The 26670-nt window shown below is 42.8% G+C and overlaps 2 protein-coding genes across 7 annotated transcripts in view; one reads left to right on the forward strand and one right to left on the reverse strand.

Annotated features, from left to right (window-relative positions):
* LOC115164534 (anthrax toxin receptor 1) overlaps positions 1–1914 on the reverse strand; it is a 55292-nt gene extending 53378 nt beyond the window's left edge. Inside the window, exons 1-2 of one of the 5 annotated variants that reach the window (XR_003869943.1) lie at positions 1520–1662; positions 972–1071 (exon numbers count right to left, since the gene is read on the reverse strand). The gene's annotated coding sequence lies outside the window, so the exon portion shown is untranslated. Of the gene's footprint in view, positions 1–935; positions 1102–1519 lie in introns of all 5 variants that reach the window. The other 4 variants (XR_003869942.1, XR_003869941.1, XR_003869944.1 and 1 more) reach the window with 4 other exon arrangements.
* A 13353-nt stretch (positions 1915–15267) lies between these two features.
* LOC115164535 (KAT8 regulatory NSL complex subunit 3) lies at positions 15268–26308 on the forward strand. 2 transcript variants are annotated; one of them, XM_029717126.1, is made up of 20 exons: positions 15270–15693; positions 16228–16497; positions 16692–16862; positions 17073–17163; positions 17318–17503; positions 17622–17753; positions 18045–18161; positions 18273–18371; positions 18535–18606; positions 19546–19620; positions 19768–19925; positions 20133–20196; positions 20395–20577; positions 22914–23070; positions 23350–23427; positions 23845–24021; positions 24252–24339; positions 24534–24661; positions 25071–25177; positions 25273–26308. In XM_029717126.1, the coding sequence occupies exons 2-20, from the start codon at positions 16286–16288 to the stop codon at positions 25507–25509; spliced, it is 2532 nt and encodes an 843-aa protein (XP_029572986.1). In that variant the 5' UTR covers positions 15270–15693; positions 16228–16285; the 3' UTR covers positions 25510–26308. The 2 variants fall into 2 exon arrangements, with proteins under 2 accessions (XP_029572987.1, XP_029572986.1); XM_029717127.1 differs by lacking the exon at positions 24534–24661 and having other exon boundaries at positions 15268–15693; positions 25273–25393.
* The last annotated feature ends 362 nt before the right edge of the window (positions 26309–26670 follow it).

The following is a 26670-nucleotide window of genomic DNA, read 5'->3' on the forward strand; positions in this document are numbered from 1 at the left end:
ATTGTATATGTTTGTTGTATTTGTGTATTTGATGTAGCCTGCATATCATTCTTTTTAGCCAACATTCCACTCCTTAGCAATCCTGTTATTTGCAAAGAGACTGGCCTTTCTTTAATCTTCAAATATCACCATTCTATCATTAATGAGCTCGAGGAGATCAGATCTGATTCTGATTTGGTAACCCCCATAGCTATCATCAATCACAAAGTTATGCAAATTGGAACTCTATCTCTATTTTTCTCCACAGATGGATGTTCCAGCTTTGGTGTACGGTTGCTAAGCAATCATGTTTTGTTGTCCAGACAAAAACCAGTCTGTCAACAGTTGCTAGCTCAAGTCTAAATTCTTAAACTGAATATACCGAACACAAATATAAACGCAACATGTACTTCATGTATTTCATGAGCTGAAATAAAAGATCCCAGGAATTTTCCATAAGCACAAAAAGCTTATTTCTCTCAAATTTTGTGCACAAATCTGTTTACATCCCTGTTAATGAGCATTTCTCATTTGCCAAGATAATCCATCACCTGACAGGTGTAGCATATCAAGAAGCTGATTAAACAGCATGATCATTACACAGGTGCACCTTGTAAAAGGCTAAAGTCGGCCCTGGCTTTGATTTTAAGCCTCAAAATACAACAACTTTCCTAGCTAACCTCTAAATGTTTGTTTTTTAATTTGTTATAATTCTAATTCTATTTTTGAGGCTCCACATGTTGTCATGGAATATATGAATGTTATTTCCAACAACCAATGAGCAACTCTGTCGGAAATCCAGCTGCATATTGAACGTTGAGATTGCCGAAAGGCCAGTCTCTTTGACAAATAACAGAAGTGCTAAAAAGCTAAAAAGACTGGTAACCAGACTATTATATGTTGTGTGTGTGTGAGTGAGGGGGGGGGTTAATAGTCTTTTACTTCTTTTACTTCACCTTTTACTTCACCTTTTACTTCACCTTTTACTTCACCTTTTACTTCACCTGGCTTCAAGGTCATAGGCTTCATGTAACAAGAAGCATGGAACAGTGGAAGCAGCACACACAGGATTAAAGCTAGAGCCAAGGACTTCTTCACAGGGAGAAGAGAGGGAAACATATGCTATTGAGGGGAATAAACAAGCCATTGGCCTACCATTGAACCTTCAAAACAATTCTAGATAAACAACTAGCAAAACCGAACTGACACATTTCTACATTTTGAGCTTATCATTGACCCTACCCTAGGTTATAAAATAACGTCATATTTATCCAATGCCCTCCTCTACTATGTAATTTAAATCCACCATCCATTCCGGTTTAAAACACATATGTGGGGGAGTTCAAAAGATTCATTTTGCCAGCAGTATTTATTATGTCCACATTGTGATAAATAACACATGCAACTGAAACCCCATCACCTATTTTCCATTAGGAGTTGGAACAAGAACACAGCTTCATCAACCAAATTCAAGGACGGTTCCAGCTCCTCCAAATTCCTACTAACTTGTACATAACATGCCAAATTTTAAGAAACTTACCATGATTCACAAGAATGTAGACTGGATTCTAAGGTAATTCTAGGGATCTTCTAGGGTAGAGAACTTCACACGCTTGTGGGTCTTTTGGAAGTAGCTTACCTTTGGAATCAAACATGGGCTGGGGTCAAACACTGTCAGTAAATAGTGCACGTGGACTTCAGGTAAATCAGAATTGAATGTCCTCTACGCAACAAAGCAACTTGTAAATAGCCCTTAGTGTGTATGATATGTAGTGGTAAAATTAATTCAGAGAAAAAATATATAAAAATATATAATTTATTGGACATATTTTGAAGCTATGAAGTTTCTTGTTTACTGGCTCAACCCAGACTTTATAAACACACACAAACATTTTGTTCTTCTATCCTCATGGGGACCTAAAATGTATTTCCATTCAAACTCCTACTCCTATTAATCCTAAACTAAACCCTTACCCTAATCTTAACCCCTAACCCTAAACCTAACTCCTAACCCTAACCCTAAACCTAACTCCTAACCCTAGCCCTGAATCTAACCCTAACCCTAACCCTAACCCTAAACCTAACTCCTAACCCTAGCCCTGAATCTAACATAGTAAGCATGTTTCTCACTTTTGTTTACTCTTTCCCCATCCCCACCCCTTTATTTAATTCCAAAGGCAGGCTACTTCCAAAAGACCCACTATTTAAAAGCATGTACTTCCCTACAAGAACTCCAGTAGAATTACATTACAATCCAGTCTACATTCATGTGAATCATGGTAGGTCATTTTGCTATGTTTTCAGAATTTTGAAGGTGATAGAACAGTCCTTATATTTGGTTGATTTTCCATGATATGTAACAACACCAGAAGCCGTGTTCCTGCTAATTTACTGTAATTTACTATAACTCCAGTAACATACAGTGTATTCGGAAAGTATTCAGACCCCTTGAGGTTTTTTTTACATAAGTATTCAGACCCTTTACTCAGCACTTTGTTGAAGCACCTTTTGTAACGATTACAGCCATGGGTCTTCTTGGGTATGACGCTACAACCTTGGCACACTTGTATTTGGGGAGATTCTCCCATTCTCTGTAGATCCTCTCAAGCTCTTTCAGGTTGATGGGGAGCGTTGCTGCACAGCTATTTTCAGGTCTCTCCAGAGATGTTCGATTGGGTTCAAGTCCGGGCTCTGGCTGGGCCACTCAAGGACATTCAGACTTGTCCCGAAGCCACTCCTTTGTTGTCTTGGCTGTGTGCTTAGGGTCGTTGTCCTCTTGGAAGGTGAACCATCGCCCCAGTCTGAGCGCTCTGGAGCAGGTTTTCATCAAGGATCTCTCTGTACTTTGCTCTGTTCATCTTTCCCTCGACCCTGACTAGTCTCCCAGTCCATGCCACTGAAAAACATCCCCACAGCATGATGCTGCCACCACCATGGTTCACCGTAGGGATGGGGCCAGGTTTCCTCCAGACGTGACACTTGGCATTCAGGCCAAATAGGTCAATCTTGGTTTCATCAGACCAGAGAATCTTGTTTCTCATGGTCTGAGAGTCCTTTAGGAGCCTTTTGACAAACTCCAAGCGGGCTGTCATGTGCCTTTTACTGAGGAGTGGCTTCCATCTGGCCACTCTACCATAAAGGCCTGATTGGTGGAGTGATGCAGAGATGGTTGTCTTTCTGGAAGGTTCTCCCATTTCCAAAGAGGAATTATGGGGTATTGTGTGTAGATTGATGATGGAAAAAAATATTTGATCAATTTTAGAATAAGGTGGTAACGTAACAAAATGTGTATATGTCAAAGGGTCTGAATACTTTCCAAATGCACTGCAAGTAGCCTAATGGGGTTTCATTTTGATATGATAATGTGGACATAAAAATAAATACTGCAAAATCACCTTTGTTTGAGTCTGAATGGATGGTGGATTTAAACGACGCAATAGAGAAAAGACATTGGAAAAATAAAGTTACCGGTATTTATTTTCTAGAGTAGGGTCAATTAACAATTATTTTAACATGTTTAAATATGTCAGTTCCCTTTTCTAGTTCTTTATCTTCAATGTTTTGAAGGTTCAACGGTAGACCAATGGCTTGTTTATTCCCCTCAATAACATACGTTTTCCCTCCCTTCTCCCTGTGAAGAGGTCCGTGGCCCTAGCTTTAATACTGTGTGCGCTACTGCCACTGTTCCATGCTTATTGCTACAGGAAAGCTATGACTTCTGACCCGGGTAAAGTAAAAGACTAAGCTAACCAGCTAACCACCCACATAAACACAAACATTTTTTAATTACGCTAGTACATTGGAAAAGACAACAAACCTACACAATATTGTTAATTGTTTTCTTGTTTAGGCAAAACCCATTGTCGTGACGACAAGGACAAGACATGGCATCCTGTTGGTTCCCGCTGGAGGAACAGTGATTGCATGGACTGTGATTGTTTAGAATGCTGCCAGGGGTAAGTACAGTAAACACAGCTTTATTCTAGCACCCACCAAATGCATGGTCTATGTAGCCCTCAGCCTTCCCAGTCTGTATTTGTCACACTAAAGGAATATACAACCCATTGTTATCTTCTCAAAATATCCACACAAGCAATCTCAGAGGATAATTAATAGACTGAGTGAGTGAAATTCTATTGATTTACACAACAAAATTATTTGCTGGTGTTGATTGTTTGTTTGCAGGTATATGACTCCCGTAGATTTTCCTGGTGATTGCATGAAGGAGTGGGACCAAAAGGCATGTAAATTCAAGGTGGTTAAGAAGAGTGATCACTCAATTTCATGCCCTATCTTCAGCGGTGTGGGGAAGTGAATTGTTTACTTCACTGTGTTCTCAGTATACAATGAATAAAATATGTTGTCAGCTTACTTTGTGTCAAATGTGAAGGTTTTGGTGTCTGATTCATTGGATTGGTTGAATAGAAATGGTAAAAACATCATGATAGAAATGAAAAAGAAAGATGCGCATTAGTGAGCAACTTTCTGTTTAATTTGTATAGATCATCCTCTGTTACTCAGCACCTCACCTTAGGGTGTCGTGCTTTATTTACTTCAAGAACATCGTGATAGATGTTAACTGTCATTTACTGCCAGAAAAATATCAATACACAAAGATGTGAGAGTGTTTTTGTAAGGTCTAGTTCAAGCCAGTAAAAAAACGACTTAAAATGGCTATTTGCAGTGTTGCATTGTTGCATAAAGGACCTTAAATTCAGATGTCCCCCTTAAGTCCACACACACCATGTACTGACAGTGTTTGTTTCAGGTCATTGACTTATTTGTTTTGTGGTTATGAAATGTTTAGTTAATCTATTCCCAATTTAGAAGAAACTGAACGTAACAGGTTTGAAGTCCAGAGATATTTACTACAAAGCATAATCAATGAGTTAGCCAGCTAACTTTGATAAGCAACCAGAAATGACTATTGATTTTATTTATTAAAAAAGCTAAAGGTACATATGTCTTTTCGTTTGTTAAATCAGTTAGACCATTACAAGCCTATCTTTCTACACAATAAAAATACATTCAGTATATTTACGCAAGTTAGTTGGCTAACACCTTTATGCTGCTTTATAGTATACTCCTCAGGTAAACAGACTGAAACTTTCAGAAAGACAAACTATCTATCTAGTGGTGACAATCAGTGTGACAAGGTTCCATACCAGGAGCTCATCATATCAAATTAAATACAATTTTATTTTTCACATGCACCGAATATAACAAATGTAGACTTTACTGTAAGCATTTCAGGTAAATTCTAAACCTGTTTTATTCGGCACATGTGACAAATAAAATGTGATTTGACTTGATCTTATGAGCTCCTGGTATAGAACCTTGTCACACTGATTATCACCACTAGGTGGCAGTAGAAGGGAATAGTTAGCCTTTCTTTCGCTGTCTTCATTACCTCTTCAACCATGTGAAAAAAGGAAAATAAAGTCAGAGTTGTGGAAGGAGACTTTAAGTTAGACACAATTACATAGGTTTCTCTGGAGCTGCCTGGAATACACTTCCCCTGTCCTACTTCCCAACAGTAAGAAAGAGCAAAAGAAAAGAACAAGATAAGAGAAGTGCGCTGCTGTGAGGCTCAGTGCATGTGTGTGCAGCCTGTGCTTGTCCCCAACCCAGTGATGAGAGCCTCCTGACTCAATTGAGACAGACTGGATTCATAGCATCAGAGAATTCTCTGCCTTCCATTCAGTGGCGGTTCTAGACCATTTCAACTGGTGGGGCCAAGCTGGGGCCAGTTGTACTGTTAGAGTGGCCAGTTACATTAGACGTTATTGTTGTCATATCATTTTCATCCCTGCATTGCAGGTATTAGCAGGCAAAGACCATGTTCATAATCATCATCGTTGCCACTGTCTAATAAAGGATGTAAAAAAAGAACGATAGCAAAAATTAGTTATGTAAAAATTATTTCATACTCCACATTTAGGGGTGCCACAAGGTGTTCCAAAATTGTTGTCACAGGGCAAGAAAAGAAGGAGATAAAGGGGGAGCAGATCAGGGTGCCTTGTGAGAATTCATCAGCAAGTGGGTAACCTGCCTCTACCATCCGTTCTATTGGCCAACGTGCAATCACTGGAGAATAAACTGGATGAGCTCCGTTCGAGACTATCCTACCAATGGGACATTAAAAACTGTAATATCATATGTTTCATCGAGTTGTGGCTGAAGGACGACACGGATAATATACAGTTGGCTGGCTTTCCGTGCATTGGCAGGACAGAACAGCTACGTCCGATAAGACGAGGGCTGGGGGGGTGTGTGTGTCTATTTCTCAATAACAGCTGGTGCGCGATGTCTAATATTAAGGGAGTCTTGAGGTATGGCTCGCCTGAGGTAGAGTCCCTCATGATAAGCTGTAGACCAAACTATCTACCAAGATAATTTTCATCTATATATTTCGTAGCTTCCTATTTACCACCACAAACCGACGCTGGCACTAAGAATGCACTCAACGAGCTGTATAAGGCCATAAGCAAACAAGAAAATGCTTATCCAGAAGTGGCGCTCCTAGTGGCATGGGGACTTTAATGCAGGCAAACTTAAATCCGTTTTACCTCATTTCTACCAGCATGTCATGTGCAACCAGATGAAAAAAAAAACTCTAGACCACCTTTACTCCACACACAGAGACATGTACAAAGCTCTCCCTCACCCTCCATTTGGCAAATCTGGCCATGATTCTATCCTTCTGATTCCTGCTTACAAGCTAAAACTAAAGCAGGAAGTACCAGTGACTCGCTTAATACGGAAGTGGTCAATTACGCGGATGCTACGCTATAGGACTGTTTTGCTAGCTCAGACTGGAATATGTTCCGGGATTCATTCAATGGCATTCATTCAATACCACCTCAGTCACCGGCTTCATCAATAAGTGCATCGACAATGTCGTCCCAACAGTGACCGTACGTACATATCCCAACCAGAAGCCATGAATTACAGGCAACATCTGCATCGAGCTAAAGGCTAGAGATGCCACTTCAAGGAGCGGGACACTTATAAGAAATCCTGCTATGCCATCAGATGAACCATCAAACAGGCAAAGCGTCAATACAGGACTAAGATTGACTCTTACTACACCAGCTCTGACGCTCATCGGATGTGGCAGGGCATGCAAACTATTAAAGACTACAAAGGGAAACCCAGCCGTGAGCTGCCCAGTGACGCAAGCCTACCAGACAGGCTAAATGCCTTTTATGCTCGAGGGAAGCAACACTGAAGCATGCATGCGAGCACCAGCTGTTCCGGACGACTGTGTGATCACGCTCTCCGTAGCCGATGTGAACAAGACCTTTAAACAGGTCAACATTCACAGATGGATTACCAGGATGTGTACTCAGACCATGTGCGGACCAACTGGCAAGTGTCTTCACTGACATTTTGAACCGCTCCCTGACCGAGTCTGTAATACCTACATGTTTCAAGCAGACCACCATAGTCCCTGTGCCCAAGAAAAGTGAAGGTAACCTGCCTAAATGACTACCACAGTAGCCATGAAGTGCTTTGAAAGGATGATCATGGCTCACATCAAATCCATCAAACCCTAGACCCACTCCAATTCGCATACCACCCCAACAGATCGACAGATGACGCAATCTCAATCGCACTCCACACTGCCCTTTCACACCTGGACAAATGGAACACCTATGTGAGAATGCTGTTCATTGACTACAGTTCAGCGTTCAACACCATAGTTCCCACAAAGCTCATCACTAAGCTAAGGACCCTGGGACTAAACACCTCCCTCTGCAACTGGATCCTGGACTTCCTGATGGGCCGCCCACAAGTGGTATGGGTAGGCAACAACACACATGCTGATCCTCAACACGGGGGCCCCTGAGGGGTGCGTGCTTAGTCCCCTCCTGTACTCCCTGTTCACCCACGACTGCGTGGCCAAGCACGACTCCAACACCATCATTGAGTTTGCTGACGACACAACAGTGGTAGGCCAGATCACCATTAACGTACTCGTCATGAAGCCGAGATCTTTTGTATGTGTTTGTGATCTTATGTTTAGCAGACCTAGTTAGAACATGTGAAATCAGCTCTTTTCTGGATAGGAGAAATTGGGATTGGGAAATATTCAGTGCCTGTGTTGTCAAATCATAATGATTAGCAGGGGCTAGTTCAAACATAATTAGATTGAGATGTTTATAAAGTCAGTTCTTTTGGTTAAACATTTTAACTCAAAGGAGCCCATGGAGATGTTTTAAGATTGTTTGCATTGTATTCTAATGTACTCGCCATCTGCTTGTAGGTGTGGGAGGGTGTTGGTGTCTTGGACAGCCCAGAGACAGAGCAGAGCCCTGAGGGCCCATCTACAGGTGGTTCATCGCCCCTTAATTAATCATCTCCCCAGCCTGGTTCATCACCTCCCCGGTCCCTTTCCCAACGCCCAGGCCCTTTTCACCAACACCCAAAGTACCGTCCAGGCGCACCCTTGATCTCTGCCCTGCAATTCCATTAACCTCCGCCCCATCTCCCCGACCCAGCTCCAATGGCCGGAAGAGGAAGACAGCTGTGGGTCTTTTGCACACTATGCAGCAGATGGATGACTCCTGCTGATCAATGTCTCCCGTTTCTCAGGGACATGACAATGTACTTTCACAGGAACATCAATCAGTACTGTTTGTCCGCTCCGTCCGCTCTCAAGTGAGACAGAGCCCTCCGTCTCACCCCAAAAACTGGTGTTGTGTGCATTTTTCTTATTCACATGTTAGGGTGGTGGGTAATCTACTTTGTTTTTTTCCCCTTTTTTATATACAGTTGAAAAAATTCTCTCTACTATTATTCTGACATTTCACATTCTTAAAATAAAGTGCTGATCCTAACTAACCTAAGACAGGGAATTTTTACTAGGACTAAACATCAGAAATTGTGAAAAACTGAGTTTAAATGTATTTGGCCAAGGTGGAGTCATTAAAACTAGTTTTTCAACCACTCCACAAATTTCTTGTTAACAAACTACAGTTTTGGCTAGTTGGTTAGGACATCTACTTTTTGCATGACACAAGTCATTTTTCCAACAATTGCTTAAAGACAGATTATTTCACTTATAATTCACTGTATCACAATTCCAGTGGGTCAGAAGTTTACATACACTAAGTTGACTGTGCCTTCAAACAACTTCGAAAATTCCAGAAAATTATGTCATGGCTTTAGAAGCTTCTGACATCATTTGAGCCAATTGGAGGTGTACCTGTGGATGTATTTCAAGGCCTACCTTCAAACTCAGTGCCTCTTTGCTTGACATCATGGGAAAATCAAAAGAAATCAGCCAAGACCCTAATTGTAGACCTCCACAAGTCTGGTTCAGCCTTGGGAGCAATTTCTAAACGCCTGAAGGTGCCACGCTCATTTGTACAAACAATAGTACGCAAGTATAAATAGTAATAGTACGCAAGTATGGCTCCTAGAGATGAACGTACTTTGGTTCGAAAAGTGCAAATCAATCCCAGAACAACAGCACAGTAAAACAACCTTGTGAAGATGCTGGAGGAAACAGGTACAAAAGTATCTATATCCACAGTAAAACGAGTCCTATATCGACATAACTTGAAAGGCCACTCAGCAAGGAAGAAGCCACTGCTCCAAGTCCGTCATAAAAAAGCCAGACTATGGTTTGCAACTGCACATGGGGACAAAGATCGTACTTTTTGGAGAAATATCTTCTGGTCTGATGAAACTAAAATATAACTGTTTGGCCATAATGACCATCATTATGTTTGGAGGAAAAAGGGGGATGCTTGCAAGCCGAAGAACACCATCCCAACCGTGAAGCACGGGGGTGGCAGCATCATGTTGTGGGGGTGCTTTGCTGCAGGAGGGACTGGTGCACTTCACAAAATAGATGGCATCATGAGGTGGGATAATTATGTGGATATATTGAAGCAACATCCCAAGACATCAGTCAGGAAGTTAAAGCTTGGTCGCAAATGAACAATGACCCAAAGCATACTTCCAAAGTTGTGACGAAATGGCCTAAGGACAGCAAAGTCAAGGTATTGGAGTGGCCATCACAAAGCCCTGACCTCAATCCCATAAACAATTTGTGGGCAGAACTGAAAAAGCGTGTGCGAGCAAGGAGCCTACAAGCCTGACTCAGTTACATCGGGTCTGTCAGGAGGAATGGGCCAAAATTCACCCAACTTATTGTGATAAGCTTGTGGAAGACAAACCCAAGACAAACAATTTAAAGGCAATGCTACCAAATACTAATTGAGTGTATGTAAACTTCTAACCCACTGGGAATGTGATGAAAGAATTAAAAGCTGAAATAAATCATTCTCTCCACTAGTATTCTGATATTTCACATTCATAAAATAAAGTGGTGATCCTAACTGACCTAAGACAGGGTATTTTTACTAGGATTAAATGTAAGGAATTGTGAAAAACTGAGTTTACATGTATTTGGCTAAGGTGTATGTAAACTTCCGACTTCAAATGTATATATATATATATATATATATATATATATATATATATTTAAACTTATTGTATTTCCTCATTCACATGTTACTTTCATCACACTTTTCACCTGTGTATTACATTGTTTTACATATCACTATTTTCCTCTTGTGAGAGTAAATACATATCTAAAATGTCTGCAAATGTATTTGTCTGGTTATTTGTACTTGTGACAGAAAACATTACTGTTTTGAATTAGTCACTCAGTAAACTTGTACTGCTTTGTACATGAGATATGCAGATGAGGTTAATGTCTTGGGGGTCTGCCCTTATTGTCTACACCTGGATACTCACCCATGTACCATAGCAGGAAGGTCTCCATTGAAAGGCCACTCACTACACATGACCATGTACAACCTTGTGTTATGTAGATCAGGTTAATGACTCGAGGGTCTAACCTTATTGTCTACAGCTGGACAGCCATTCTCACCCATTTACCATAGCAGGAAAGTCCTCATTGAAAGGCCACCACCCATGACACAAGGTTAGGTATATGTCTTGAGGGTCTAGCCTCCAAAAAAGATGAAAAACTTAAACAACAAGGATGAAGTGACTTTCATTATAGTAGTCTTTATTGTGATTTGTAAAATGTGAATAAGAAAAATATCAAAATCCAAACAGCAAAACCAAATGTGTAGCTCACAACATGACATATAAACAGACATCAACCAGAAGAAGAGAGCGTATGTACGCATGTTTTCCAAGCCACATTCCAACATTTACATGTTTCTTGGGTCCAGGAAGCTGTCTCCACTCTCCTGGACGCAGGTCCCCAGTGTTTCTGGAGTGGTCAACAAACGTGGGGTGGATGCACCGTGTTGAACCAGAAACAATTAATGAACATGCACCTGTGGAACGGTCGTTAAGACACTAACAGCATACAGACGGTAGGCAATTAAGGTCACAGTTATGAAAACTCAAGACACTAAAGAGGCCTTTCTACTGACTATGAAAAACACCAAAAGAAAGATGCCCAGGGTCCCTGCTCATCTGCGTGAACGTGCCTTAGGCATGCTGCAAGGAGGCATGGGGACTGCAGATGTGGCCAGGGCAATAAATTGCAATGTCCGTACTGTGAGACACATAAGACAGCATTACAGGGAGACAGGATGGACAGCTGATCGCCCTCGCAGTGGCAGACCATGTGTAACAACACCTGCACAGGATCGGTACATCCGAACATCACACCTGCGGGACAGGTACAGGATGGCAACAAAAACTGGCCGAGTTACAACAGGAACGCACAATCCCTCCATTAGTGCTCAGACTGTCCGCAATAGGCTGAGAGAGGCTGGACTGAGGGCTTGTAGGCCTGTTGTAAGGCAGGTCCTCACCAGATATCACCGGCAACAACGTTGCCTATGGGCACAAACCCACCGTCACTGGACCAGACAGGACTGGCAAAAAGCGCTCTTCACTGACGAGTCACGGTTTTGTCTCACCAGGGGTGATGGTCGGATTCACGTTTATCGTCGAAGGAATGAGCATTACACTGAGGCCTGTACTCTGGAGCGGGATTGATTTGGAGGTGAAGGGTCCATCATGGTCTGGGGCGGTGTGTCACAGCATCATCGGACTGAGCTTGTTGTCATTGCAGGCAATCTCAACGCTTTGCGTTACAGGGAAGACATCCTCCTCCCTCATATGGTACCCTTCCTGCAGGCTCATCCTGATATGACCCTCCAGCATGACAATGCCACCAGCCATACTGCTCGTTCTGTGCGTGATTTCCTGCAAGACAGGAATGTCAGTGTTCTGCCATGGCCAGAGAAGAGCCCGGATCTCAATCCCATTGAGCACGTCTGGGACCTGTTGGGTCGGAGTGTGAGGGCTAGGGCCATTCCCCCCAGAAACGTCCGGGAACTTGCAGGTGCCTTGGTGGAAGAGTGGGGTAATATCTCACAGCAAGAACTGGCAAATCTGGTGCAGTCCATGAAGAGGTGATGCACTGCATTACTTGGCCACACCAGATACTGACTGTTACCAGATTTTGACCCCCCCTTTGTTCAGGGACACATTATTCAATTTCTGTTAGTCACATGTGTCACGTCCTGACCATTATAAGGGGTTATTTGTTATTGTAGTTTGGTCAGGACGTGGCAGGGGGTGTTTGTTTAGAGTGTTTTGGGGTTTGTTGGGCTATGTTCATATTTAAGAGGGGTGTTTGTTTAGAGTGTTTCAGGGTTTGTTGGGCTATGTTCTTTGTTAGTCTATTTCTATGTTAGTTCTAGTATATCTATTTCTATGTGGTGTTTGTTGGGTTGACCTTCAATTGGAAGCAGCTGCTCCTAGTTGCTTCTAATTGAAGGTCCTATTTAAGAGGGGTGTTTTTCTATGGGATTTTGTGGGTAGTTGTTCCTTGTTTAGTGTTTGTTGCACCTGACAGGACTGTTTCGTTTTGGGTTTTTTTGTATACGTATTTATTTGTTTCTCCTTCTTCAAAATAAAAAGAAGATGAGTATACATATTCCCACTGTGTTTTGGTCCAATCCTTACGACAACTGTGACATGTCTGTGGAACTTGTTCAGTTTATGTCTCAGTTGTTGAATCTTGTTATGTTCATACAAATACTTACACATGTTAAGTTTGCTGAAAATAAACGCAGTTGACAGTGAGAGGACGTTTCTTTTTTTGCTGAGTTTAGTTAGCATATCTTATCTGGATATGGTCACATCAGGTTTATCCTCAGAGGGAATGCCTGGTATCCCACGAAGACATATGGGCTCTATGTTTGGGTTCCCCGCAAGCACTCCGGCCTTGGTAGCGGCAGCTGGCCTGCAATGAGATGGGAGCCAAACCTGAGTCATGAGAAGATTCCCGCATCTCCCTCCGGACCATATACGCCAACGTCGATCATGGTGAAGCAGTACCTTGGATCGCAGCCTGCCTTCAGGACCATTGCTTAAAAGCCCTTGTAGTTGTAGTACTCGCTGCCCGAGTTTGCCGGGGCTCGGATCCGAATATTTTTCCCGGCACTGACAGCTCCTGCACAAAACTGATAATTCCAATGACCCCCAAAATCTCTGGGGATTTCTTCCCATTTTTCAGCAATTGCAATTCAAATAGAGACATGTTTGTTTCTTCTGTGGTTAAGAAAGTAGTGTCGTAAAGCATATAACACCAGACTAGGCTGATATGTAGCTAGGTAGCTTCCTAGTATTTGTAAACAGGCATAACACCAGATTGGAAGTTCAAATGTCGTTACTAACTAGAGTCAAAGAGTGCCTCCGCCCCTTGGTAAAATAATCTGTCTCACCAAGCCCTTTAGTGGATATACACTACACAAGACGGACTTCCTCTCTGGGTGGGACGAAACTAAAGAGTCCGCTGCCACAAAAAAAACGACTCCACCCACGTGTACGCACATCAATGAAGTGGAGCTTGTAGACGCTTATAGGCGGATGCGATTGATTGAGACGCAGCCCATGCAACAAAAAAAAAACAGATACTGTATATCTAGCTTAAACTGACAGATTTGTTTTATTATGTTACTTATATTGCCGTACCAGTGCGTCAATAGACTCTGGGGATATTATTAATACGACAATATCTAATTCAGTTACATTTTAGGTATGTCAGATAATAAGCTGAGAAGTAAAGGGCATTGAGGCAAAGTCATAGTGAGTGAGAAACTAAACACCTAACACAATGTGGAACAAAAATGTAACTGAAAATCTATCTGTAGGGCTTATTGATTGTTCTCTCATTTCCTATAGGTACAGCTCTAGCTGTAATCCTGTTTGCTCTGCCTCCACTGTCCCATGCTGCGTGTCATCTTTCAAAATATGAAACCAGGCAAAGGACAAGACAACCCCTCAAACAAGACAAAACATATAGGCCTACATTATCCTATAGAGCATAAATTAATGAGAAGAATGTCAACTATGTTTTACATTTCAGAAACTAGTGCTGTGTTAGGAAGCCTACTCTGATGAATCACATGGTGTCTTTTTAGGCATGATCCATTGCCAGGACCATGTGGATGGTACATGGCATTCTCTAGGGTCTAGGTGGAGGAACAGTGGATGAGATGTGCTGCCATGCGTAAGAAACATGATTCAAACATGTTGTTAAAAATGGTCATAATCATGGCACGTTGTCTTTACCATTTCAGTTTGTTGGAATAAAAGTAGTTCACTGTTGGTTCTAATGAAAATAAAGAACTGTACAATATCATTTGCTAATTTGATTTGTTTGGTGTAGGGCTGCATTCCCCTGCAACGTTCCAAATGACTGCATGACAGAACTTGATATGAAGAGGTGTAAATATGACGTATTTAAGAATGATCGAGCTGTGCCATGCCTGTACTTTGGTGGTGTGGGGAAATTATTAGTGTTGTCTCTCATTTACTGCCAGTAAAATATCAATAAAAAATATAATTCAGATTTTAAAAAATTGTGTGTGTGTGTGGTGGTGTTGGGGGGGGGGACCTATCCTTGTGGGGACCTAAAACCCCAAAGTCCCCACAAGGATAGTAAAATAAAGGAAAATTCTCCCTTGTGGGGACATTTCCCACTTCCCCATGAGGACAAAGACTATTTTAAGCTAAGTGGTTAGATTTAGGGATACAATTAAGGTTTGAATTAGGGTAAGGGGTTATTGGTTTAAAAATCATATTTATCGACTGTTTTTACATTTTGCAATCATAATAGTTCATATAAATACAAATCAGCTTTCACATCAATACATGGATTCATTATTACATAACATGGTTTACAGTGTGTAGTAGCAGTTCCATAAAATGTGTTCTAAACTCTCATCATCATAATAATTAGGCATAGGACAAAATGTACTTTGAACAAAACAGCTCCACTTTACTACGGCACGCACTGGTAAACGTCGTACGGAAATCCACCATGCAGTTTCTATGACATTTGCTGACAATTGTGTACTGAGCAGATTTTTAATACATTCTTCACCATCTGGCTTACATAGAGCCACTGCTTTTCAGGGTTCAGAGCAGGCGCGGGCCAAGACCCCAGTACATGCACCGCCCGTAGGAAATAGCTATCCAGGCGGTGTTTTGCATCCGTGTACTGACAGTGGCACGCGCCCACTCAAAACAAAAGGAAGTCGGCTATAATCAATGATATAGAAACCCGAGGCCGAGTAGTCCTCAAATGTGAACATTTACACGGAATTTAGATTTTGACGTTTATATTTGACTGAATTTGGACTAAATTATATTTTGATTGCAATCACATAATGCTATCAATGGTAGTAGTATGAAAAGGTGAGTAGCCAATACGACTAGCGCGTGCTAGCTTTAATGCTACTATGCTTGCCAAGTTAGCTAGCTACGTAGCCACGTTGTAATGCCCGGTATGGTTGTTAGTTACCCCTTCTGTAAGCTATGCGCTAACGTTAGTGTAATGCATATTTCGTGTTGTTAGGTAGCTAACTAGCTAGTTAGAGTTAGCGCATCTGACTAGGCCATGCAGCTAGCTTACGTTAGCAAGTTAGCCAGCTACATAATAAAGTAATGTCAACAGCGCACAGCTCGCTCTCCGCCATGCATGAAGCAAACGCATGTTGCATGCTATCAACATTATGAGAACATCTCTAAAGAATCTAGCTAGCTAAAATAATGCCGTTAGCTAACTAGCCAGCTAGCTAGCGTTACAAAGTTGGTTATTAAGCCAATGCATAAGAAGGATGCTTGTAACGAACCAGTTGTGGGTTAAAGATGAGTGGTCCAACTCACATGACGTGATGTCCCATTATGTTTTGACGTATATGATATTGATCATGGTGCCTCCCCCTTCAGGCTTGTGTTGAAAGGACCACTCTCTCAGAGCTGTAGGGCCTTGGGGCCCCAGTAGAGGATGTACCGTAGTGGGGACAGGGACTTCCAGACTTCAGCGCAGAGGATGGGTACATCCTTGATGTTCCAGTTGTCTGTTCATGAGCGTGAGCAGGACTTGGTGTTATTGGACCACAGCTATGCCAAGCCATGGAATGCCCACCCGGACGCCAGCAGTGCCCGGCCCACGCGCATGCTGTTCGTCACACCCCGTCGCCAACCTGATGCCACTCCGTGAGTGTCAACCCTCATATTCCTCACTAATGACTCAATGCCCAAATTATTTTATGCACACATATGACAACACTGAAGACATGTCCATCTTTCTGCCTCAGAACAAATTTAATTTTGTAACTTTATCAAGGCAATAATTAAGTGACTGCTAAAACTGGATAACATTGACTGAAGTATGTTTGTGTCTTTTGCAGGGAATCAGATCTGTCAATAGATGTGGACTCTGTCACGCCTACACCTATTCCACTCTATGACAACCAGAAAGCACGCAGTGTTATGAAGGAGTGTGAGCGACATGTTTTATTTGCTCGCACAGTTGCCGATGGTCCCCCACCCCCTGATGACTGGGACGAACGCATCAACAAGTGAGTGGCCTCTACCCAACATCCCTTTGAATAACCCTATAGAGTTTTTCAAAATATACATTATTTTCTGTAAGGACTTCTGTGGTGCAGTTGCCTTGTTTGCTCAGCTCTTGTATACACTTTTTTCCTAAATTATTAATGTCTCAATCTCCATTGCAAATAGTGATCATCTTCAAACTTCATTACTGGTACACACTGCTTGTATTACAGGGCTGGATGGTCGGTCACTCAAAACAAGTTATTTAATAAGGTGCTGAAAGCTCTGCAAGCTGAAAGACTGGCCCGGCTTGCCAATGAAAATGTGAGTTCATAAACACCACCTAAATGCTTTTGTATGTGGTGCCGATTTTGTTTTAAAAGTGATTCAACACGAAAATATTGCATTGACATGTTTCAGTTTGAATGACTATCAAAGTTCCTGTCCCTGTTGTCTCACCATCCCTTCTGACTCGTAGGCATCCAATGAGCCAGTATTGCGCAGGATTGCTGTGGACAAATGTGCCCGGAAGGTGCGCCATGCACTGGCCAGTGTCAACTGGGACACCAAACTGACCCAGTGGCTACACAGCACCCTGATAGAGTCTCTCAGTCTGGCCATGCTGGCTGCTTACCTGGACGTACTGCAGACACTCAAGAGCAAGGTACTCATTATCTCTCTCTCTCAAAATGTGATTATACTTTGATGTTATGACACATGCATTCTTATATAGAGGGATACATTCTATCAGGATGATTCACTATTCCTCTCTGTCTGTGCAGTTGCCCTTGCTGATTGACAGGATGCTGCTGACGTCGTCAGTAAAGACTGGAGCGGCTGGTGCAGAAGCCCTCTCTCTGCTCCTGAAGAGGCCCTGGGATCCAGCCGTGGGCGTTCTGTCTCACAACAAACCGGTATGTCTCTAATGCTGATATCCCTGTCAGTGGTGCTGGGAGCAATCAGAATTCACTGCAGTCAAAGAATGAATAGGACAATGGAAACAAACACACATTCCAAATTATAATAGGGATGAAAGTGATAGTTGTGGCAGTAAGAGAAAGCTCTTAGTAGTTTCATTTTTATACTGTTTTATTTGGCTAACTGTCTTACTTTGACCACTGTTTTGATTTGCACTACTTTGATTACATTTCCCAAATGATGTGATGATAACCAGATGCCTATCTTTGTGCTTGTTTGTATTGCAGAGCAAGCTTCCTGGCTCCCCACTCATCTTAATTGTACCATCAGGTCCCACCAATCCTGCTCTTTCTACCCCGCGCCGATTTAGATTTTGGCAGTCACAACTCTCCTGCTTGGGAAAGGTTTGTATCTATTCTATTCATACTCAAGTGTGACTGCGTCTCTGTGTTTTATTCACACCCAATAGGCTTTTGGGCAAGTAATTGAATTACTGTATAATGTGTCTATCCCAGGTCATCCCAGTAAATACCCATGTAAACAGTGGAGCCAATGTGGGCATCACTCAGTGTCTGGAGCACTTGTTGGCCACAGTCCGCGCCAAAGTCATGGAGGTAAGGCTGTTCTATGAATCTGAAGTTGTGTATCCAGATTAATGTTCCTAATGGATTTGACCATTGCTACTAATTGAGATTGTTGTTTGAATATTATGTACCAGACTGATCTGTCTATTCATTTGCTTCTATTCATTTGCTTTTCAATGCATTTATTCACCAGGTCCACAGTCACTTCCCTCACAAACCCATTATCTTGGTTGGCTGGAATGTGGGAGCTCTCATCGCCTGTCACGTAAGGCTGCTTTATGAATACTGTCTCTGTCTATACTGAACACTTATAAACGCAACATGCAACAATTTCAAGGAGTTATAGTTCATATAAGGAAATCAATCAATAAGAAATGAGGCCCTAATCTATGAATTTCACATGACTGGGCAGGGTCGCAGCCATGGGTGGGCCTGGGAGGGTATAGGCCCACCCACTTGGGAGCCAAGCCCAGCCAATCAGAGTTCGCTTTTCCCCACAAAAGGGCTTTATTACAGACAGATACTCCTCAGTTTCATTAGCTGTCCGGGTGGCTGGTCTCAGATGATCCCGCAGGTGAAGTAGCGGGATGTGGAGGTCCTGGGCTGGCATGGTTACATGTGGTCTGCGGTTGTGAGGCCCGTTATACGTACTGCCACATTTTCTAAAATGACGTTGGAGGCGGCTAATAGTAGAAAAATTAACATGAAATTCTCTGGCAACAGCTCTGGTGGACATTCCTGAGGTCAGCATGCCAATTGCACGCTCCTTCAACTTGAGACATCTGCACATTTTTAGAGTGGCCTTTTATTGTCCCCAGCACAAGATGCATGTGTAATGATCATGCTGTTTAGTTTCTTGATATGCCGCACCTGTCAGGTGAATGGATTATCTGGGCAAAGGAGAAATGCTCACTAACGGATGTAAACAAATGTGTGCACAACATTTGAGAGAAATATGCTTTTTATGCATATGAAAAATGTCTGTGATCTTTTATTTCAGCTCATTAAACATGGGACAAACACTTTACATGTTGCGTGTATATTTTTGTTCAGTATATATGGTGTCCACATTTTCTAAGAGTATTCTCTGTGATGCTCAGAAAGATATACATCTGTTGGTTATTGAAAACCAATCCGTGGTTTGATGTGTGCGATGGGTGGATGTGACACTGGTGCACACATTGACGTGTTTGTCCTATCCCAGGTCTCCCTCATGGAGTACCTGACCGCTGTGGTGTGTCTTGGCTTTCCTCTGCTAACAATCAATGGGTCAAGAGGGGTAAGGAAATATGCTCAAATGTTTTCTGCCTTGTGGAGACATTAGGATATGATGCTTCTACTTGTCTTACAGTTTCAACATTCTTTCACCGGTCAGGGATGTGAGTCATAGACTTGTATTGACTATATTTGTATTGTTGACTGGCAGGATGTGGACGACCCCTTACTGGACATGAAGACCCCAGTGCTGTTTGTGGTTGGTCAGAACGCTCTGCAGTGTGGCACAGAGGCCATGGAGGAGTTCCGAGAGAAACTTAGAGTCGACAACAGCATGGTGGTGGTGGGGGGAGCTGAAGACAACCTCAGGTGGGTTAAGCCTACCCTGGGTTTACTCTGAGGAGGGTTAGTGGTCTTCACACGCTATTGAAATATATATGAAGACATTGGAATTTAAAAAAGCAATTTTAAACTTGTTGACTGCTCACAGTCATTTTCTGCATGGCTATTCAATTGAAGAATTTGAGAGCATTTCAGTTTATTTCTCAGTCATGATTAAATGGTGTCTTTCCTCAGAATCAACTCAACAAAGATCAAATCAGAGGGACTGACACAGACCATGGTGGATCGCTGCATTCAGGTTGGTCCATTTTTCTTGTCCTTGTCTTGGAAAGGAACCATGTTTGTTTTATTCAGACAATGTTGGCTAAGTGCAGGAGTTTCTACAAAAACTCCAATGAATTTTGAGAATGAATCCATGGCCATCAAACTCTTCACATATAGTGTCAGTGAAATGCTTTTGATGCAGATATACATGCCTGTTGTCTCTCGTGTGTAGGATGAGATAGCAGACTTCCTGTCGGGAGTGCTGGAGCGGGCGGAGAGCCACGGCCACGGCTCCGGAGAGCTGAGGGACCTGGACACAGAGAAGAAGAAGCAGCCCTGGCGGGAGTTACCCTTTGACCTGGAGAGGGCCCGCCCCTCTTCCCCTGCCCTCAGAGTACCCATCTCAGGCTCCGAGGTACATCCTGCATCACTCAGTCACGCTTAGGAAAACTAGCAAGGTAATGCTAGGAATTATATACACTGACTGTACAAAACATTAGGAACACCTTTTGCCCTCAGAACAGCCTAAGTCCGCCGGGGCATGGACTCTAGAAGGTGTCGAAAGCGTTCCACAGGGATGCTGGCCCATCTTGACTCCAAAGATTCCCACAGCTGTGTTAAGTTAGCTGGATGTGCTTTGGGTGGTGGACCATTCTTGATACACATGGGAAACTGTTGGGCGTGAAACTCTGCACCATTGCCATCCTTGACACACTCCAACCGGTGTGCCTGGCACCTACTACCATACCCTGTTCAAAAGCACTTAAATATATTGTCTTGCCCATTCATCCTCTGGATGGCACATACGGTGCCTTCGGAAAGTATTCAGACACCATTACTTTTTCCATATTTTGTTATGTTACAGCCTTATGCTAAAATGTATAAAATTAAAATAACAACTCAGCAATCTACACACAATACCCCATAATGACAAAGAAAAAAGAGGTTTTACATTTTTTTGCAAATGTATTAAAAATAAAAAACAGAAATACCGTATTTACATAAGTATTCAGACCCTTTGCTATGAGACTTGATTGGACGTAATTTGAAAGGCACACACCTGTGTATATACGGTCCCACAGTTGACAGTGCATGCCAGAGAAAACCAAGCCATGAGGTAGAAGGAATTTTCCTTAGAGCTCAGAGACAGGATTGTGTCGAGCCACAGATCTGGGGAAGGGGACCAATAAATGTCTGCAGCATTGAAGGTCTCCAAGAACACAGGTGCCTCCATCATTCTTAAATGGAATAAGTTTGGAACCACCAAGACTCTTCCTAGAGCTGGCCGCCCGGCCAAACTGAGCAATCGGTGGAGAAGTGCCTTGGTCAGGGAGGTGACCAAGAACCCGATGGTCACTTTGACAGAGCTCCAGAGTTCCTCTGTGGAGATGGGAGAACCATCCAGAAGGACAACCATCTCTGCAGCACTCCACCAATCAGGCCTTTGTGGTAGAATGGCCAGACGGAAGCCACTCTTCAGTAAAAGACATGACAGCCCGCTTGGAGTTTGCCAAAAGACACCTAAAGAAACAAGATTCTCTGGTTTGATGAAACCAAGATTGAACTCTTTGGCCTGAATGCCAAGCGTCACATCTGGAGGAAACCTGGCCCCATCCCTACAGTGAACCATGGTGGTGGCAGCATCATGCTGTGGGGATGTTTTTCAGTGGCATGGACTGGGAGACTACTCAGGATCGAGGGAAAGATGAACAGAGCAAAGTACAGAGAGATCCTTGATGAAAACCTGCTCCAGAGCGCTCAGACTGGGGCGATGGTTCACCTTCTAAGAGGACAACGACCCTAAGCACACAGCCAAGACAACACAGGAGTGGCATCGGGATAAGTCTGAATGTCTTTGAGTGGCCCAGCCAGAGCCTGGACTTGAACCTCGATTGAACATCTCTGCAGAGACCTGAAAATAGCTGTGTAGCAACGCTCCCCATCCAACCTGATAGAGCTTGAGAGGATCTGCAGAGAATGGGAGAAACACCCCAAATACAGGTCTGCCAAGATTGTGCTTCAATAAAGTACTGAGTAAAGGGTCTGAATACATATGTAAATTTGATGTTTCTGTTTTATTCTTTATAAATTAGCAAAAATGTCTAAACCTGTTTTTGCTTTGTCATTATGGGGTATTTAGTGTAGATTGAGGGGGGGGGGAACAATGTAATATATTTTAGAACAAAGCTGTAATGAAACAAAATATGAAAAAAGCCAAGGGGTCTGAATACTTACCGAAGGGTCGTTATCACTTAATTTTTTTATTATATAAATAAATGTGGGTCAGAAAGAAAAGTCAGTGTAGAACATCATTGCCCATCATGCATTGCTCTAACTTTCAAAAGATTGTTCCGAAGTTTGCCCACAAAAAATTATTTTCCTACGAATTAAGTCGCTAAATTTTTGGGGTCTTTTCACACACAAAATCACAAAATCTGCTGAAATACTATTTGTACATATTTGCATGAATTGAGTGAGATTGTGTTGGACGGCTTGAGACGGCATCCAAATAAAAGAAACATATGTAGCTTAGGCTGACAGATTCTTATGGGGATTTTGTATTATTACGCTAATTCTATTTCCACGAGGTGCAGACATTGACCTTAGGGGGTTAACAAGTGACATCAAAAAGGGATAATATCTTTCACCTGATCAGACTGTCACTGAAAGAGCAGGTGTTCCTAATGTTTTGTACACTCAGTGAACATTGCTGCTCATTTGATTAGCCGTGTTTTCTGGTTGTGTCCTCAGGACCGGTCCAGTGTATGCAGCAGTCCCACCTCCGGCCCAAAGCCAAAGACCTCGGGACTGTCCCCGGCACAGAAGTCCAGCCTGATCACCGCCACACAACTCCTCAAGACCCATATGCAGCGGTCTGGGACGGTGCTCACACACAAGCAGGCACAAGGTTTGTGGGCTTACTAGCGTGTATGAACACACACACACACACACAGCTTTCACATTTGACACATTTGTTTGTGTGAGTTTGTTCTAATGAGTCAGTCACCTCCATTGACAAAGTGTGCTTGGGAAAATGTGAATGAAATATTGAATGGTGAAAATAGTTTTCTTAGACATGAATCTTGTTAGAGCAGTCACGACAACAGAAGGGCACAATGGAACATGACTGATATATTTTCATCCCTTCTCTTTCTATTATTCCTTCTACCTTTTTAATTCATTCCAGCCCAGTTTGCTGCTTTTATGAAACAAAACATGCTTGTGAGGAAAAATCTTCCCCCTGGCGCTCCCTCCTGTATCTTTGGTAAGTATCTCCTTTTTTCTCTTCTGTCTGCCATCTCCCTCTTACTGCCAGATCATTAGCCTCTGCCGAGTCCCCAACTACTGGATGTTCCGGTTTTCAGGGGAAATGGAAAGAGCTTATGACGTGACTTCCGCTTTTGGACGTTAACAAGGCGACATTTCATCTGAACTCCTCCACATTTACTGGACTTATTGAACAATGCAGAAGAGAACCTGCCCCTTTTTACTTATTTTTTCTCGTCAAGACCAGTATGTAGGGGAACTAGTTTTAGATGTTTCTTTTACGCTTTCTACGTTCAATTACCAGATAATTGATGTACATTTTTTACAGGGTCATATAACAATTTTGAGAATTTCTATCAGGGTTGAAGTGGTCTGGTTTGTATATCCCAGTCAGTGATGTCTGTCTGTGTTTCAGTGCCTGTATCCAGTGAGCAGACTGAGAGCCTGGAGAGAGACGAGCTGAAGGCCCATCTGAAGAGGAGGCAGACGCCCAGCCCCACTCCCACCAAGGCCTCAAAGAGAGCCAAGATCAAGGTGACCATCCTGCATGGAGAGACCGCAGGGGGCGCTGTCAGCTCTGCAGCACAGGAAGGTAACTGGCTCAGATTTAAGTTTGGGCAGTTTTCTGCTCCTCTAAATGAATGATTCAGTAAAGAAAAATTTGAAATTGTTTCCAAGTTAATTTAAATATTTGCAGGGCTTATATGGATCATAGTCATTTCCACCATTTCAAAACTCATTAGAATCCATTGTCAATGTTATATTGTGGCGTTGTCCGATCAGATTTGGCTTATTCTCTTCATGGTCTGTTTTCCAATGCAGTGGCACCCTCTGGGAAGCCCCTGACTGTGACTGTGGGACAGACTGTGTCTGGAGCCAAGGAAGTCTCTGGATTCCTCACAGCCCCGCGGTAGGCCTGACACACCATGATTTCCAACTTTCCAAACTCTCTCCCGTTGGGCAGTGGTGTGTGCTGCAAACGGATTGAGTTCTGAACTGGTTGGAAGTTATTGTATAGAAAATAAACTATGGGGAGGGTAGCTACCACAGCAGCTCTGTTAATCGGAGCAACTTTGAGTAGATTGATTGTGTGTGTTAATGCAGGTCTGGTAGTCTGACAGGGGTGTCTAGTGCCCAGAGCTCAGGTTCCAGCTCTTTCCACAATCTGCAGAGTTGCATGGTGTCAGGGTCCTCCTCACAAGTCCAGGCGCAAGCTCCTACTACTGCCCAAGGTATCTCCTACCTGCCTGCACGACTGTCCTAACTCGGCACTGCAGCAGATCTATCTCACAGAACACTGAACTTCAACCAAATATGTTGTACAGTATATTTTCACAGATGTGTTAGTTGCTATGCAGAGGAACAGAGAATCAATGTAAAAAGAATGGGACTAAAGTGGAGTTGTTTTATGTCATGATTTTGAGCACTTCACGAGAACCGATCTGCGCAAACAATGTTATTGATTACTTTTTGCGTTACCCCTGCAATGTCTCTGGTTGTTTTTTCAAGGTCGTTATTTTGAATAGACAAATAGGGGTGGTTCTCAACTGTCGTCACCAGCAATTGTGTTGTTGAGCTTCCTATATTGACTGTGTCTAAATGTGAACTGTGCTGAATCATTCTCGCTGTGTTTGTGTGCAGCACCTTCCGCCAGCAGCCTCCTCCACGGCCTAAGTTTCAGTCTACAGGAGATAGTGACCAAATCCCCTAGCCTGCCCAGCACAACAGCTAGCATGGGCAGCATTCAGGTACAAACGGCCTCAAAAACCTGCTAAAAGTATCCTTGTGTCTGTGTGTGCTGACTCATTGTTACTGACTGTCTCTACCTCTCCTCTCTCCCTAGGCCCTCGGTAGGAAGCCCCAGGGTCAGGTTCTTAACTCCATAGGTACTGGCAGCAGCACTCTGCTCCGGGCAGTGCCTGTGGTCTCCACTGGAGGGCTGACCAAGACAACTGCCATCCACCAGCTACTCAACAACGGCGGGCTGGCCAAGCTGGCGAGTGGCCTCCCCGGCCTGCCACACATCTCCACCCAGAGCGCCGGTACGTCTCAAACTGCCAAACCACGGCGGCCACGCTGAATGCCCAGGGTTAACTCCTTAACCCCTTGTTTCGGGAAAGCTAGAATAGCAGGACGGGCCCTATTGCCAGTTCACTTTGGCCACACTACAGATGGGTGACACAGATAGTGGACAGCATGATCAGTAATGTGTATGCAGATAGTCATCTATGAAGATCCTAGGTGTTGTCAGTATCTGAAAAGCCAGACTTGCAGCCGTGTAATATCGAGTATATAGATTTGTATCGTACGGGATGTGTTTTTGTACAAATTTTCATGTTTGGAAAGAGCCATAAAGAAAACATCAATGAATACCATGATCCGGGGGGATGTGACATTGGAATTAGAGGTTTGATGAAGTCAAGTTTAATAGTTATTGTTCCTGAATCAATGGAAGTCTGCGGATATGTCAAATGTAAATGTTCGAAATGCTGACATGAGAATCCGTCAATGGCATGTTCATATTTGCATGATGTTGCTTTGAATACATGGAACTCTTGATACAAAATTGATGTCACAAGAATTGTGAATCAGGAGGGCCAAAAATGAATGCATTTTAATAATGACTAAATGTCACATGACTACAGAATATGTCAATGGCCCTGTTCAGAATGAATTTCTTCACCACATACGTCCACTCGGTAAAGATGGTCTTCATGTTACAATATTATATAAATCACCTGCAAGCAGCAGCCATACTTCCAGATGCGCACAAGGACCCACAGACTCACTTTGGAGGGAATAGAAGAGTTGAAGGCAATAATATTCACATCCGGCATACCATCTCTGTTTCTATCATTGCAATAAAGACTGGAAAATAACCCATGTTTTCATTCCTATTTTTTTGATTGAGAAATGGATGTTGCTGTTAAGATATCCAAGTCTTCCACTCCTTCCCCAGGATTGCTGTTGTCTTTGGAGGCTTATTTCTGTAATTCTGTGTGAAGTTCGAACCTGGATGAATCATTTACGCTAAGACTAAAACAAGTTATTTTTATCCCTACATACTTCAGTAGAAATCCTGTATATACGGGAAGATCTCAATTGCATACACCTCGTGTCCTCTACACAAAACCCATTTGAGGACAGGGACCTCTGGCTTTCTCATCCAATGAGTTTTGAGAAGGAGAGAGGACACGAGGAGTATGCAATTGAGATCTTTCCTCACTGCGTCTCTTGACAT

This window comes from Salmo trutta, chromosome 27 (assembly GCF_901001165.1).
Source record: "Salmo trutta chromosome 27, fSalTru1.1, whole genome shotgun sequence".
Taxonomy (NCBI): domain Eukaryota; kingdom Metazoa; phylum Chordata; class Actinopteri; order Salmoniformes; family Salmonidae; genus Salmo; species Salmo trutta.